Source organism: Dermacentor albipictus, chromosome 6 (genome assembly GCF_038994185.2).
Source record: "Dermacentor albipictus isolate Rhodes 1998 colony chromosome 6, USDA_Dalb.pri_finalv2, whole genome shotgun sequence".
Lineage (NCBI taxonomy): Eukaryota > Metazoa > Arthropoda > Arachnida > Ixodida > Ixodidae > Dermacentor > Dermacentor albipictus.
Window position 1 is genome coordinate 46,917,311 of NC_091826.1, and position 16,701 is coordinate 46,934,011.

The following is a 16,701-nucleotide window of genomic DNA, read 5'->3' on the forward strand; positions in this document are numbered from 1 at the left end:
TTTATTAGACGGAGAACTTCGTAAAATAGGGTTTTCTTAGACCGAGTTTTAACTGCAGTAGGATAAGTGAGCTACAGACGAGGTTTCTGCAGAGAAAAATGCAATGTCATCTTTCGGCTGCTTTGTTTTCGAGGAGCTGACGAAGTGACCAGAACAAAAGGTAAACTGGTGGTTGCTGTCCTGGCGCAAAATTTTCCTTTGTCATGTTAAATTAACGACTACGGCTTCGAATGCATAACTGTCTGAATGCATAGAGTTCAGCGGCTGGCACAATGTAATTTGCACCATCCTTCACGAGTTCATTAATGCGTTGATCTCATAGGTTGCAAATCGCGGGTCTCTCTCCGGCGCTTTCTTTTTGATGTGTTTTCTTTTACTTCTAAATGAGAATGGAATAAATATAGATGAAAAAAATCTAAAGATAGGAGCATAATCCGCAGGGCAACTACGATCTGGACATGTGTCGCGAAGAGCCGACCGTCGTCACTATGTTTATTAGTAAACTGTGCACAAACAGAAGGTGGCAGTCCTGTCGTTCTTGTCTTGCCGTCACGTTCGCCGTGAGTGCACCAACGGGTGCGAACTGCGTGAGTGTGTGGTGAATAGTTTAGTATAAATTTTTTTCCGTTTTCCTGGCCGTGCCAGAGTGACTGCTCTTCGATCGTGGCTCCTCCTCAAAGCCTTTCCATCCTGTAGGGTGCATACGGGGCCCTTTTCATATTTTTTTTTCACGCCACTTCATTCTTAGTCAATCGCACATCTCAGGTAAGTGCCACAATTCCTGAACCAATCATCATCACTTGCACCCCTATCGCGCCATTTGGAACTTGCAAGGGTGAAAAGAAGAAAACCAGGAAGTCGAGTCGTGGCGGACGCTAAATGGTCTGGTTCTAGCTCCGCACAACGCTTGAAAGGGGGCAGACGTGGCGAGACCAGCCCCACGAACGCGAGGGCATCTCCGAAAGTCGTCGAATCCTCGAACTCTATGAGAAGCGGCGGCAGGGACACTCCGAGAAGTCAACACTCGCCTACGTCATCCATCCTTTCGCCACCACCAGAACGAGGCGGCGAAGTGCGCGAAGCAGGCGAGGAAATCTCGCCAAAACGAACCGCTTCGCCAAACCGCGGAGCTTCGCCGGCAAACCTGCACGAGAAAACGGTTGCGAGCGACTCTCCCAGCTCGGCGAGACCGAACACGTCCGCTCGAGCTTCGCCAAGGCGAGGAGGCACGCCGACACGTAGGGCATCGCCCGTGAGGGCGGACCCGTCTCCAAAACCTGGTGCGTCCTCGCCGAAACATGGCGAAGCTGGTGTTCCAAAACCCGGTGATGCTTCGCCAGTGCTTCGGGGTTCGCCGATGCAATTGCACAATATACGGGTGCCAAAAACAGGAGGCCAGTCCCCTGCGCGAGGCCCGGCGAAACCGACGAAATCCGGAAGCGCTTCGCCGAAACGGCGAAGCTCGCCTAAGCAACAACCTATACTGATGCAAGCGGGCACGCCGAAGGGTCGCAGGTCACCATCTGGAAGAAGCACACCTATTCGCCGAGATTTTCTCGGGAACGCAGGTTTGAAATCTTCGGAACTATATGGCTAACATAAGTGTCATATACTCAGAATATTTTGAGTCCGTAAAGGTCATATAGTTTATTGCTGTCTCGACCTCATGTCCCACCCATGTTTTTACGCCAGAACACTTTGTAGGAACACGTCCCTTGGTCTGCAAGAACTTCGCCTCTTTGGTTACAGGTGCAGCGGCCACCCCGAAGCCGCACTCTGCGAAAGACGAAGTCGCAGCCAAGCCGGCCGACGATGCAGGTTCGACGAGAAGCCCTACCGAAACTCGACGTAGGCCCACGATATCTCTGAAGGACCCGCGGTTCCGGTACATTGCCCAAGCTCTGATGGCTGCGCGGGGAGGTCGTGGAGCGGGCGGTACCAGTGGCAGTTCGTCGCCAAACGGACGGACATCCCCCTCCGCCACCCCGTATTTCGCTTCGGATGACGACAACACCATCCTCGAGCTCGGCACATCTCAAGTTCCCCACTCCCCGGGGGGATTCGGAGGGAGGTCCTCAGGAACTGCCTCACCCGTGATCTCACAGAGGTAATGCTGGTATGATACATATTTACACACTGCATACTTTAAACATATAGCCTATACTTACGTATGCATGGTATGCTCTAGTTGACGTGGAGAAAAAAGGAAAACGGAGCTGGGCAGGGCATGTAGTGTGTAAGGTAGATAACCGGTGGACCATCAGAGTTACAGAATGGGTGCCGAGGGAAGGGAAGTGCAGTCCAGGACGTCAGCAAATTGGAGTCGGGGATGACACTAGGAAATTTGGAGGCGCACGTCGGAATCAGGTTGCGCAAGACTCGGATAATTCGAGATCGCTGGGAGAGGCGTTTGTCCTGCAATAGTCATGAAACTAGACTGAGGAAGAGGAAGAAGAAGAAGAAGATGATGATGATGATACTTTAAATGGACATATATACAAACACTAAATTGGTATAGAGCGTTGTAGCATGCTTCGATAAACACATTTTCGGTAATCTTCATGTAGCTAGTCTAATAATCAGAAGACCCCAGGAAGTCAGCTTTTTTCATAAATTATATGGACACCCCAGGCCAAATTTTGCCGTCGGCGTTGCCGTGCCGTTCCGCGTAGAGTCCAAGTGCGATGACGTCACGGATGCGCGCCTTATGCTGTACGTGCGAGGGAAATCATGCGAGGGTGGGCATCTCCTCCTACAGATTGAGTGTGATGGCAGGTTTCCCCCAGCTGTCGAGAACGCCGTGTCATGCTGATAATGCGGGAAGTACGGGGCTCTCAGCGTTAAAGGAAGGAAGTGCGGGCAAGACAGATGGGACAAGATAACCCCAAAGGGTGTAAATTTTTTAGGAGTATATGTACAAATGGAGTATGCACCTTTAAAAATGCTTGCACCTTTTCGGGCGGAATCAAACCTGCGTTCTGTTTCGTGCATTACATTGCTGCATGCAGCAATCCCAAGGCTGGGTGGAGCAAGGACTTGTGCGCCGTGCTTCAAATCATCGATAATTACATAATTTAGTCGTTCATTAGTATGTGTAGTTGCCGTACAAGCAGACCTTAGTGCAACTAAGCCCAGTAAATGTTAAATATTGATTGCATATTATTTGCATATACTAGACAAGTCGCTTTTCCGCGCATCTGCTTAGGGCATGTTTATTGTTTTACACACACACACACACAAACACACACACACACAGATATATATATATATATATATATATATATATATATATATATATATATATATATATATATATTTCCGGGCGCCTTACATAGCCTCCACGGAGGCAGTGTGCAAGAGGAGGAATACAGTTACATCAACGTGTAACAGGAGTTATTCAAGTGAGGAAAAAAGAAACCATCACGTACAAAAGCAGTATTTCCTAAAATATAAAAGCAAAATTGGCTGAGTTGGCGTCCCTTCACGGGTCTGACTGTTACCTTGAAAAGGCATTATTTGCACAACGCAATTCTCGGCAACATGAAACTAAACACAGAAAAATAAGTATGCATGGAAAGATACTAGCAAATATTACACGAAGGTCATTGCACTACCGAGTAGGCGTACAAGCGCAAAAAAAAAAAACTGCCAAGTCATATGCTCAATTACGGTGATGCACAAAAAAAAAGAGAGGAAGGAGAACAAGAGAAAGACAGAAAGAAGCTAGGCAGACACCAAACACTCTTTGCCATCCACAGTAAGCGACCAGTTCACAGATAATAGATGATGTGTGAATCCACTTTGTCTAAAAACAATGATTAAACATAAGAAAAGTATACGTATCATACAATATCATATAATATAATATCGCATACGCAAGTATAAGTACCAATTGATAAGCCTATAAAAAGAACACAAGCACGAAACGCAAGAAAAAGCACGAAATGAGTAAACGGATGAGGCGGAAAAATGTTCAAGAGAGAGCACGAGGCAAATGTGAAAAATTGCCGGGGATATGTTCCGTGAAAAGAGCCCGCAACACGTGAAAAGAGAGGGAAAGCGCACGCTGAAATCTCGCGCGGTCTGCCTCCTACAGCCGCCTCCGTGAGCGCCAGGATGGATGGATGGATGGATGGATGGATGGATGGATGTTATGAGTGTCCCCTTTGAAACGGGGTGGTCGGTTGCGCCACTAAGCGCTTTCTGCTATACTGCGTAATGTCCTGCCTAGGTTAAACAATAAAAAAAGATTTGAAAACCCTATGAACTCCCACAACCAAATTTTCTGATCACTTGTTGGGAACTGTGCTTTTGTACGTCTCCGTCTTTTGTGGTTTCCTTATTTTTATTCCACCAATCCTCCAATCGGCCTCTTACTGATCCCTATTGCGGACATGTCTACTTTTTCACTGCTCTCGCTGAACCTCTGCTCTCGCTTCAAGGAGGCCAGTGACGCCTAAGTCGACCGCTGGGTAGACGTCTTCACAATCTTATAAAACATGCTCCATAGTTTCCCTAGCTTTACCGCAGCAAGCACATGCTTCTTCATAGTTCTGATATCTCGCTTTATAGGTGCGTGTTCTAAGACATCCCGATCTCGCTTCGAGAAGCAATGAGCTTCTGTTTGAGTTATCACACCTTGTTTCTTTCCTGATTTCGTTTTTTCCTCTTAAGTAGTTACTCATGGCAGGCTTCTTTTCCATTGCCGCCACGCATGAGATTATTTCGGCCTCTCTGACGTTCCTCTTGACGTTCTTTGTTGCTGTGTTGCCCACCCTACAGGCCGCATACTTGCTGGTATGCTCCCTAGTTTTTTTTTCCTCCACTGTCAATCAATGTTTTTCCAGTACAGATACCTCAACACGTACTCTCCCAGCTCATCTACTTTCTTCAAAATTCCTCAATCGTTCTTCATACTCAATTTTACTTTGAGCTTCCCTAACTTCAAAACTAGTCCAGCCATATCACCCTGCACATTTTCATTTGTAGTCTTTCCATGAGCGCCCAATGCGGGATGGCCCACTGACCTTTGGTTCACATCGATTCCCGATTGTACCACTGATTTAAAGCAAAGAACCGCATTTCCAAAAGTAGGTCCTGGTAACATTACACCTTTCCACATAACTCCGAGCACCTCGTACCTATTTCATCCCCATAGCGCTCTGTGCTTCATTATGAATGCCACTTCTCTTCCGCTTCACTGTTATTGTTTTTTCCTGTGTTTCCATATATATCTATTGCCTTCGTTTATCCATATACCAAGGTATTTATATTCTGTTACCCGAGGCATTTCCTGGCCCTGTATCGCCACTGTCTGGTCACTGTTTTCATATAATACCATAACACCTGATTTTCTAACACTAAATTTCAAACCTAAATTTTTGCCTTCCTGCGCACAGATATTAGCCAGATGTATAAATCACTTTGCTTGTTAGCTAGCAACACAATATAGTCCGCATAAAATAAACCTGCAAGCTGCTGCTCTACTACTGTACTCGCCTGTTGTATGAGCGATTAAAACTGATACTACTTCCTTCTAGCGCCCTCTCCATCACCACCATGTACATCATAAACAGCAGTGGGGATAAAGGACACCCCTGCCTCAGTCTCTTGTTGATATGAACTTTCTCCTCTCTCCTCAACCCTTTCCATTCAACGCAAACGGTAGTTTCTATGTAAATCTATCTCAAAAGCTGTAGACTTCCCCTTCCGGAATATCCCACAATATAATGCGGTCTACGTTGTCATAGGCTCTTGTAATGTCTAAAAAGGCCACATATAATGGTCTGCTTTCTGCTTTTGATATTTCAATGCACTGAGTATGAACAAATAAGTTATCATCTAAACGCGTACCAATTCTGAAGCCATTCTGAAGTTCTCCTAAAATGCTATTATTCTCTGCCCATGCTTGAAGCATTAATTTCATTGCCTGCATTGCTAGCCTGTATATTACCGATGTAATGGTCAACGGACTCTACGAGTGAATTCAATCTTTCTTCCCTTTACCTTTATAAATTAAATTCATTCTTCTTTGTTGCCAACTGTCTGGTATTCGTCTATCTTCTAATGTTTTTTTTCCACTGCTTTCACCAGACTTTTCTTACTTTTTGGTCCTAGTTCGTAAATCAGCCTAACGGGAACCTCGTCCAGCCCTGTGGCTGTGCGCTTAGGAATTTTCTCTTCGGCTTTCTTCCAGTTTAAATTTGTCAGCACCAGCTCCTTTTCCACCTAGGTCTCTTTCATGCTCTTTTTTTTCTTCAAATACAACGTCGGCATTGCCTTGGAAAGATTCGGCATTTATTTTTCGGGTGAAATTGGTTGCCATTTCACCTTCCAGTCTGTTTTCATCCTCGTCTAGAATGTGTTGTTGTATTGGTGTCGACTTCCTGGCGAATCAGTTTATGTGGTTCCAAAATATTCTAGGTGCGGCTTTCTTTTTCTCATGTATTTCTGACAACCAACGTTCACTTTCACATTTTAATTTTGCTTGCGCCAGTTTAAACCATAGTCTTTTTCTCCCGGTATATTTCCCATTTACTGGCTACTTCATCCTGCGGCAACTGCGCCTTCTCTGCCTGCCTGTGCTCTTGGGATGCTTTTTGTCGTTCGGCGATCGCTTCTCGTACCTCCCTGTTGCAACAGCTTTTCGGTTTACTTTTCCCTTCGAACGAACATGTTTCTCTTTCCGTATTTCTGTCGTTATTACACTTATAAGCTGACCACGTTCCCACTCTTTAGTTGGCCATTTGCCAAGTTCTTCCTCGAATCTAGTGACTATATTCGTTATTTGTTTAGCGTTCAAATTCGCACTGGCTATTATGTACTCCTTGCTCTCTTTCCCAACTACATATCCCATTTTCAAAATGATGGGTTTATGGTCACTGCCGATGCTGCTATACCCTTCCTCATCAATGACCACTTCTCTCAACTTATAATTAATTCCTTCTTTCATCAGACAGATCACTCGGCCAACAACGCCACCTTTGGGCAGCCGGGCGGGCGAGCAACATTCATTTTTTTTTTTTGACAGCGCTTGTCATCTCGGAAGCCATTGCATGGGCCGGGAAGCATGGTGGCTCGGCTCGACTTGTGTCTTCTCGCGCGCGCAAGGCAGCAAGGCGACAAGGGTTACTCGAGACGGTCTTACGTGCACTACTCTACATTTCGTCGGTGGTCGTTCGCGCTGTGTAAAAGCGGGCGCTCACACAGTCAGTCAGTCACTGTGGCGAACTCGCCAACAACTGAAACGAAACAAGCACAAACCTAAGCGCTAAACCACTATATCACACGCGTTGAGTGGCAGATGCTTTATATTAACGCAAAATCCCACCGCGCATGCTTGGGATCGGCAGTTTTCTGTTTTGTTTGCCCTCGCGAAATGCCGCGCCATTCTGAGAAAATGGGCGGATACACTAACGTATATGCAGGGCTTCCATCCAGCTTTCGTCAGCCTTCCGCAACAAGTCAAGCGCATTTCACCCCGGCAGCGAAATTGGGCCCTCCGTTCGAACCTGGCCGTGGCGCGAGTCTGCGAACGACAATTTCTCGCCTTCCAACCTGCGTCACGTGAGCAAACGACCTCTTTTTTCTTTTTTTTTATTCGTTGGGCCATTCTGTAAAGCGTAATCAATAAGTTGAGCAGATGTAAAAAGAGAAAAGTTTGTTGACAGGAAAGGTGTAAATGTCGGCCGAAGGAGCTCGCATCAGCCTTGCGATTCCAGAAATGGGCAAAGAGTTACGTAGACACAGATAAAAGAAAACTGGAAGCGAGGTGACCATCAAATACAACAGTGACGGCCACTGATCAGTCGACTGCGCGCCAAAGACAACGCGCGCGGTTCTTACGGATGATCGACACGCCTTTGTCTTGAGATTATTGAGGAATAGTACTGAGTTAGACGGCCTCAGTGTTTCCATGGGCGAATGTGCGCTACGTAGAAATTAGTGATCATCTACATGAGGATGCACATTGCATAAGTACTACGCACCCGCGATCAGGCACACGCGCTCTATCATAAATTCCGCAATTGCGAAATCTTATATTGCCCAAAATGTCAAAAAGCGCGGGCCAAGCAACTCGCCCTTTCGCTGTTCCAGCTTCGCGTAGAAAAACAATAACATCAAGAAAAGCACTAAGAGAAATTGTAGCATACAAACGTTGTGCATGCGTTCTAGCGAACTCCTACCTCCTCGTATGGTAATTCCTGCACGACGATACACAAAGGACGTGAAAGGGTCCCAAGGGAAGCTCCTATTATTGACAAGCACTTGTTATGAACCGAGTATTGTAGAGGACCTTGCACAATATTTCGTAAACTGTGAGACGGCTGCGCATGCGCTGAGCAATCAGAAATAAACAGCAAAAAAATGGTCAACTTGTCAAATTTTTTTCCTTTTTCTTTTTGTTGTCCTCGTTATGCCCCAGTTCTGCCGGCAAAGGGAAACAAAGTAGGTGTTTGGAAAGCTGGCACGAGTGTATAAATAAGTGTGTGAATAAGAGGGAAACTGAAAACTTTTTCTTAATCGGGCAGCACAAATGTTAAATTGGTTATATGGACTCAGAAAACTATGTCGAATCAGTAAAAGATGTTAGCTCAGTCTTCTGGAAACATCGCAACGTTTGCTGATTGAACTCGAGGAATCTCTGCTGGGAAGCTAGATTGTAAGACATCATTTTGTGAAGTTAAACTGCGCTAGGGACGAGACGACTTTGCTAAGTGCCGCGAAATGGTTTACGTGCAGACATAACTCCGGTTCAAGCTGGTATTTGAAATCACCTGCCAGAGTAGCAAGACAAGTGAACTGGATTCCGCAACTGACCTGGCGATTAAGCTATGGAGGTCCAAGGGTGCTGCGCGCAATTCCGATGCGAGATGATTTCTAAAGGCAACAAACACAGAACCCGGGGACGAAATGTATGGAAGACCCCGTTTCCCCCACTGGGGCTATTTTCTGCATACGAAGGGTTCAGCAACGCTATTCTGTCTTCGAAATCATGGCGTCCTATTAACGTCAGTAGATCGCAGTGTGGGTGCAGAATGTCAAAGAAAAAAAATCGTGAAATTTCGCATGCGCTTTTTTTCCCTCTCTCTGCTGCTGATGAACGACTCTAGAATGAAATAAAGCTCCCCCTCCCCTATATTCTCTCTGAAAGACCCAGAAACAAAAATTTCAGGAGGTATTGAAGCATCAAGGTAATTCTACTCATGGTTCCTATGACGTGTGGCTCGCGTTTTGGGGGCAGAATCCGAAAAGGCGAAGCTTGCCCTCGGTGTTCTCCGCTAATAACCAACGAATCTGCAGTAAATAACTGTTGCGCGAAAGACCGAAATTATTTGCCTGACATACTGAAGTCCAGACGTATTTCTTGCCTACCGCAGGGTAACTCTCAAAGCCCACTTGCTGGTGGTACCAAGTACGACGGCCAAAAGCGCTCGAAGCCTTCCTTCCTGGTGCTGACCGGCGCGTGCTTGCTTGCTCTGCTGCTCAGCGCCATCGTCCTCGTCGTCGTGTTGCACATGATCTCAATCTTCTACGCTCCCTCGGGTCAAGAACACGCAGGTCAAAGCAACACCAACACGAGCACAAAGAGTCCGCGGTTCGGCACAGGGGTAGCCGACACCAGCGGCGTTGGCGGAAGCGCAACCGAGGTGGGGAGGGTGCAGACTTCGCCTCCCCCCTATTCTTCATGGCGACACGCTTAGCGCGTCTTCTCAAGGGCGCCGTAGAAGCTCTTGCCGATGTCTCCCAACTGGGCGACGAGCTCGCGGACTCATCCGTAGCGGTGTGCCACTCTGTGATCGGCCGTTTTTCGTATTCCGGGGTGGCCACATTCGGCAAGGTGTTCGCGCTTCTGGAGAACCCAGGAGCCCGTGTGATTCATCGATTACCGTGGAACGTACCCGGACATTAGCTGGCGTTCATTCAGGAGTCGCCTGACCTTCACCGAACCTCTGGCGAGCCGATCGGATTTCGTCGTCGACGGAAGCGCTGACGTAGCGCGGCGACGCACTAAATGTACTGCCGACCTGCCATATACGAGAGTGTGAAGGTGCTGCCGGCATCTCGCACCTGGGGTTTTCGTTCGGCGCCGTAGCACCCATTCTTTACCTGGTTCTCGGCAAGCAGCTTCTTCACCGCAATGCGCCGTACGCCCGAATCGGGGCTCACGACTTGATGGCGGCACCGTAGTTTGATCACATCAATTACTCTTCGACAAACACAGATGCTTCCCGTCGGTGCTGCAAGCGGAGCGGCGGCGCTGCAGGCGGAGCGTCGGAGCTTGGACTTGCAAGCGACCGACGCGGCAGTTGAAGAGGGCTGGCGCGCGCGCAAGAACACGATACGGGAAATCACCAACGAGTTCGACGACGCCATTACAGCGGCGAAGGTGCACGGCGCCATGACGGATCAACGAGCATTCTTCGCCTTCCGGTTGTCACCTTTTCCGTGGAGAGGAGGAATGGTGGGAGGATGTGTGACGTGCCGCTGAGGCACGGCGCTGACGTCGCTCGTGTATTTGAACGTCACAATGTTTCCTCGATGAACCCAGAAAAGAGGTGCGACATGTTCGGCTAGTGGTGATGAAGAAGGCGCATGAAATTATCCGCCCGCTCCGTATGCGTATCGTTCTCCCAATTCTTCACTAATGGGATAATCCATTGACGATAATTGATTTCATCGGAGATTTGGCACAGTATACTCTAGCTCACGAGTTTCGGGCTTCTCTTTTGTTTCTTTTTTCTGCTGGGCGTGCCTAGGTAATACTGCTCGGCAGAGAGGGACCAATCGAAAGGGCACACCAAAGGGAAATTCTTTGTTAATCGATTGTGTCAAAACGCGATTAGTAATTTCGCTATTCCTATAAGAAATGAGGATAAGACAAGCGGCTATAGATGCCGATGATTTCTGCGGTGGTCTCGCTCCTTAACGCATGTGCCTGCATTTTACTACCGTAAATCAGTTTTTGTGGGTTAATAATGCATATATATACTCCCGTACGCTTAAATTCTAACGTTCGCGATGTCCTCCGCACAACGCGGTTCTACGAAGTTTCGGCTGAGAATTTGCATGGGCGAAAAAAAAAAACATGAGGTGGAATCTTAGCTGGGCCTTGAAAGGCAAAGTTAGCGGCAGGGAAGCCATATAGAACTAAGATTTGTTGAACCTACCCCAGTACAAAGTATTTGACCGCTATGAGAACAAGCTACCTGGTATGCTCCCTCCTTCGGTCGTTGAATCAATGCTGCAAAGGTTTCGCCAAGACCACTTTGCTCCTCAGGCAACTGCTTATGCTTCCCACTATATTAAAGTCCGTACAGTCGAATGCTTTTATAACGAAGTCCTTGGGGCCTCCAAAATCATTCGTTATGCGGGGCACTTCGTTCTAAAGAGATCGCGCACCGCACAGCTCGCAATTGGACCCAGACAGAATTATTCACTCGTTACACAGGTCATTTAGTTGTGGACGCGTTGCTTGGGGAGACCATCGACTGCATATCGCGAGCACGCCTTACCAGCTAATGCTTACTGGTCTGTGTCCTTTTCGCTCGTTGCAATCACACCTTGATCTTCTGGCAGCCTAGAAAGTTTACATTTCCTTGCTAATGTAAATTTGCAATAGCAGAGGTCGAAAGATGAGAACAGTCTTAAATTTATTATTTCGTGGCTTTGATGTTGAAAAGAATGAACATTCTCTCTGCATGTGACCTCTACTGGCTTTTTTAAGTCTCGGTTGATAATCGTAGTAATTGAACGTAGGATGTTACGAAAGATAATAAATCCAGGCAAAAAAATGTAACGAGCATACTTTCGGGACGAAATCCTTGAGTATTACGGACGCCGCGTGACACTGCTAGCTTGATTTCTCGATTATACCCATTGAAAAAATCGGGGAATGTTTGGATTGTACAGCCACCTAAAGCTGGGCATGAAACTTACTCCAGGCCATAGTGAAAAAACGTCTTACTTCAAAACGAAATATAAACACGATCTTTAAGTATTAAATGGCAGCTACAAACATGTTTTACTGTTTTATTCTACCATAGTAGAGCCACCAATAAGTTCAATTAAATATTTAGCAAGCGGCAGAAAAGAAAGCAAAACCGTCCTGGATTTCGACCCAGCCATTTCGAATGTTAGTGAACTATTGGAACACAGTTTTATTTCGTGATGTCCTCTAAAAGGATTTAGGCAGAAAATTTAGGTGCTAACCAATGAGTTGCTGAAAGATCAGAGATAGTGTGCGCGATTTATGCGGCGTGAAATCTATATCACTGGCCTTTCAGTGAACGTCTAAACATTCTAAAATATCATAGGTACGCCGATACGTTTGCTTAGCCAAACATTCGTTGCGACTCAGCCAACATTTGTGTCAGACCTCGCTTATTAGGCGAGACGCAAGTCCACACGATCATCGTTAAACTAATCTGGAACCGTGCTCACTGAACGACTTGTCTTGACTTGTCTTGTCTCCCAAACACTGGCGCATACCCACTATGGGGGATTGGCCAAAAGGCAAGCTGTTTCCATTAAGAATTAAAACGAAACCGGATCTCAATGGCAGAGCGTGGGACTAAATTATTGTGGTTGAAAAGTTTAATAGAAATATTTAAAGAATTTTGAGATAAAATAAGCTAACATAAAAATAGAACAACTTTGTCATACAGTCAATCCCACCTTCTTCCAGATCCCCTCCCCCTAACTTATCCTGCCGAAGTATAGCATGGCATGCCTATTGGAGGAGGAAATAACTTTAATGTGTCCTGAGGAACCCCTCCCCACCCACTCTTGGTTTAGTGGGCGGCAGGGGTCGCGGGCCGCACCCACGTTGGGACGGGAAGCCCATGAGCCTCCGCCCTTTCGTGAGCCCTCTGGACGGCCCGGAGCTGGGTCTGGTGGTCGTCGCTTTGCAGGGCGTCCACCCAGTCTTCTTCTTTAGTGAACACGGTGCCGCTTAACGCGGAGCCTTGCCAAAGCATGTGCGCTAGCGAGCAGTAAGATTCACCACAATCCGGACACTGCGGCTCTACTTCTGGTGAATAACGGCTCAGTCTGCCTCTCAAGGGGAACGACCCTGTCTGAAGCATTCTGAATATCGATGACTGTGGTCTCGTGAGTTTAGCGTGGGGGAGTGGGAAGGTCCTCCTCGACAGCTGATAGTGTGTTGTTACTTCGTTGAAGGTGAGCAGCGGGTCTCGGTGCTCCCCTCCCTCCCCGCCACCTCGCTCGCCACGATCGCCGCGGTGCGTGAGTCCTCGCGCGCGTCCGTTCGCCAGCTCGTTGGCGTTGGGAAATTCGGGTTGCACGTCGGCCCCCATGTGGGCTGGAAACCATTTGACGAGGTGCTGACCCGCGGCTCCCTCGCTGCCGAGGACGGCGGCCGCTTCCCGGGATATCGAGCCCGAGGCGATTGCTCTTGCCGCCGATCGCGAATCTGTGTAGACGTGAGGACGTTCGGGGTCTCTCATTGCCATGGCTATTGCCAGCTGTTCGGCCACTTCGGACGTTACCCTCTTGACCGATGCTGCGTTAATTATTGTGCCATCCCAGCGTACCGAGACAGCCGCGTACCGGTCGCTGCGCCCATACTGGGCCGCGTCTACAAATGCCGCCAGGCCCGGGCAGTTGGCGGTCGATTTCAGCAGTGCTCGGGCCTCGCCTTTCGGCGCCCCTCGTTGAATTGCGGGTGGACGTTTCTCGGAAGCGGTTCTACCTTGAAAGTGCCCCTTACCGCCGCGCTGAGCGCAATCTTGTGTGCGTTGCACTCTGCCTCGGCATTTATCCCTGCTTCTTCTAGGATGCGCCTGCCGGCCCTGGTGGTCGACAGCCGCACGACCTGTGCCTTGGTCTGCGCTTCGATGATTTCTGATAGTGAATTGTGGACCCCTAACCGATCGAGCTGCTCCGTGCTTGTAGTGATCGGGAGACCTAGCACCCTTTTGACGCTCTTGCGCATCAGTGTCTCTATTTTGGCCGCGTCTCTCTTGGTCCATTTTAGCGCCGAGGCTACGTAATTGACGTGACTCATGAGGAAGGCGTGGTAAAGTCTGATGAGACTGCTCTCGCTGAGCCCTCCTCTGCGGTTCGTCACCCTGAGGATCAGCCGGAGCATGTTCTCCGTTTTGGACGTTAGTTTCATGACAGTTTGTGTGTTACCACCTTTCGCCTCAATTAGCAGCCCCAGGATTCGTATAGTGTCCACTCTGGGAATCGGCGGGCCGGCATTCGTATGTAATTTGATCGGTATTTGATCGATCGGCGTCAAATTCCTCATGCCTTGTTTTGAGGGCCTGTACAGCAACAGTTCCGATTTGCTGGGTGACATACGGAGTCCCGTTTCCTTCAGGTACTCTTCCGTTGTGTCCAGCGCCTCTTGAAGAGCCTGCTCGACTTCTGCGTCGGACCCTCCTGGGCACCACACCGTAATGTCGTCTGCGTACAGGGCGTGATTGACGTTGGTCACTCTCGTCAGCCGGCCAGAGAGCCCTTTCATTGCCAGATTGAATAATAGTGGGGAGAGCACCGCCCCTTGTGGGGTGCCCCTCGCGTCCAGCGTGTGCCAATCGGACGTGGCCTGTCCAATTTTGATCGTGGCTTTCCTGTCTCTGAGGAAGGAGCCTATGTAAGAGTGGAATTTCCGGCCGAGCCCCATCATCGAGATCGTTTCCATTAGAAATCTGTGTTTGACCGTGTCGAACGCTTTCGTTAGGTCCAGGGCCAGTATGCCCCTGGTGTCTCTGGTCATGCCGTCAATTATATGCTTTTTGAGTAGCAACATTACGTCCTGTGTGGAGAGGCCCGGTATGAAGCCCACCATGTTATGTGGGAAGAGGCCCTCTCTCTCTATGTACCGGGATACTCGGTTATGTATGGCATGTTCGGCCGTGTTGCCTACGCACGAGGTGAGCGATATTGGCCGCATGTTCTCCGCCGCAAGTGGTTTACCGGGTTTCGGTATAAGTATGACCGAGGCCTCTTTCCACACCTCTGGTACTTCTCCCGTTTCCCACACTCTGTTGATTTCTTCGGTGAGCTTCTCGACCGACCTTCCGTCTAGGTTCCTCAACAGTTTGTTCGAGACCCCGTCCGGGCCTGTAGCGGAGCGTCCGTTGAGGCCTTGTAAGGCATCCCAAATTTCTGATTCCGTGAAAGGTGCGTCGAGTTCTTCGACCTCTGCCCCGGCGTATTGTGGATAGTCGACGTCGCCTGACGGGCCCAGTGGCAGATACGTCTCCGCCAGCTCCTTTAGGAATTCGCTTTCCGTTTTGCTCTGCTCCTTTTGCTTTTGTAAAATCCTATCGATTGCCAATCTCTGACTTCCTTTGGATTGTTTGTCGCCTAACAGTTGCTTTAGGAGGTTCGATTTGCGCCCGGTTCTCATTTGTCCGTCTACCGACGCGCACACCTCGTTACACTGTTGCTTGGAAAGCTCGATCGAGTGCGCTTCTATCTCCCGGTTTAGTGCCGCTACTTTCTTTCGTAGTCTGCGATTCAGTCTTTGCGTTTTCCACCTGGCCGTGATGGAATTCTTTGCCTCTAATAGGTGTGCCAATCTCGCGTCCATCCTTTCCACGTTCAGTTCAGTTTGGACAACCCTCGTCGCGGTGTTAACGTCCTCTTTGAGCCTTCTAAAAAGACTGTCTAGATCCGCGTATTCGTTTGTGTCTTCCTTCCTTATTTTGCGGAAGGCGTCCCAGTCGGTGACCTTAAATTCTCTCGGTGGTGCCGCCCTGATGGGGATCGTGACCGCCAGTATGTAGTGGTCGCTGCCGAGGTTCTCGTGCAGGTTGCGCCACTCGGCCCCTCGCACGTTCTTGACGAAGGTCAGGTCGGGCGTCGTGTCCCGCGCCACCGACGTGCCTAGTCGAGTCGGATAGCGGGGGTCCGTCACCAGCTCTAGCGAGCACGTAGTGACTGCCACCAATAGCCGCTCTCCCTTAGGCACTGGCCTTGCGTAACCCCATGCTCCGTGGGGCGCGTTAAAATCTCCTGCCACTATGAGAGGGGCCCCCCTGGCCATTGAGGCCGCCTTCGTTATTATCGATGTGAACGACTGTCTGTGGTCAGAGGGCAGGCTGTACACGTTCACTACGAATACGCTGTTTTTAAGCCAACTGTTCGGTATGAGTTCGATCACGGTTACCTCCACTTTCGCGTTGCCTAATTTCAAATCTCGTTCCTGGAAAGAGCATTTGTTCGCGACGAGGGTCGCCACTCCGCGCTTACCCTGTTCGAATTTCGACGAGGCTACCCGGTAGCCGGGCAGGGACACCTCGCTACCCAAAGTTTCTTGTAAGATTATGACGTGCGGTTTGTCCGCCTGTGAGGCAACGAACTGTAGCAGCGGAGCCTTGCGCTTTTTGAAGCTAGCGCAATTCCACTGCCACACTAACAGCTCTCTAGTTGAGTTGGTCGCCATGATTGATGCCTTGGATTTGTTTAGCACCCACAGGCGCCACGTGTGCTCCGATACGCGTCACTCTCGCCGCGAGCGCTACCATGCTCTCCGCTAGTTGCTGGACCATTAGCTGCAATGAGCTAATCGACTGCTTAATTCCCAATAGGACGCTACTGGACTCGGGTTCCACCGGGTTTCCCTCCTCCGTCAGGGGAGGGGCCCTGCGTTTGACCGAGCGAACCGACTGCTCCCCTTGCGGGGTCGGTGTACTTTGCGGCACCTGCTGCTGCTGTTGGTCGACT

The 16,701-nt window shown here is 49.0% G+C and overlaps 1 protein-coding gene across 1 annotated transcript; it reads left to right on the plus strand.

The window, feature by feature from the left end:
* The first annotated feature begins 611 nt into the window (after positions 1 to 611).
* Positions 612 to 10,714, plus strand: LOC139061043 (nascent polypeptide-associated complex subunit alpha, muscle-specific form-like). Its single transcript, XM_070540479.1, has 4 exons — positions 612 to 1,568; positions 1,750 to 2,107; positions 7,428 to 7,566; positions 9,381 to 10,714. The coding sequence occupies exons 1-4, from the start codon at positions 986 to 988 to the stop codon at positions 9,702 to 9,704; spliced, it is 1,404 nt and encodes a 467-aa protein (XP_070396580.1). The 5' UTR covers positions 612 to 985; the 3' UTR covers positions 9,705 to 10,714.
* Positions 10,715 to 16,701: the final 5,987 nt, after the last annotated feature.

Bases quoted from the DNA above. Each gene is read 5' to 3' on its own strand.
- LOC139061043 (XM_070540479.1), top strand. From the start codon at position 986: ATGAGAAGCGGCGGCAGGGACACTCCGAGAAGTCAACACTCGCCTACG. The intron at 2,108-7,427 runs GTAATGCTGGTA...ACGTATATGCAG, and splicing joins TCACCCGTGATCTCACAGAG to GGCTTCCATCCAGCTTTCGT. The intron at 7,567-9,380 runs GTGAGCAAACGA...TGCCTACCGCAG, and splicing joins CGCCTTCCAACCTGCGTCAC to GGTAACTCTCAAAGCCCACT.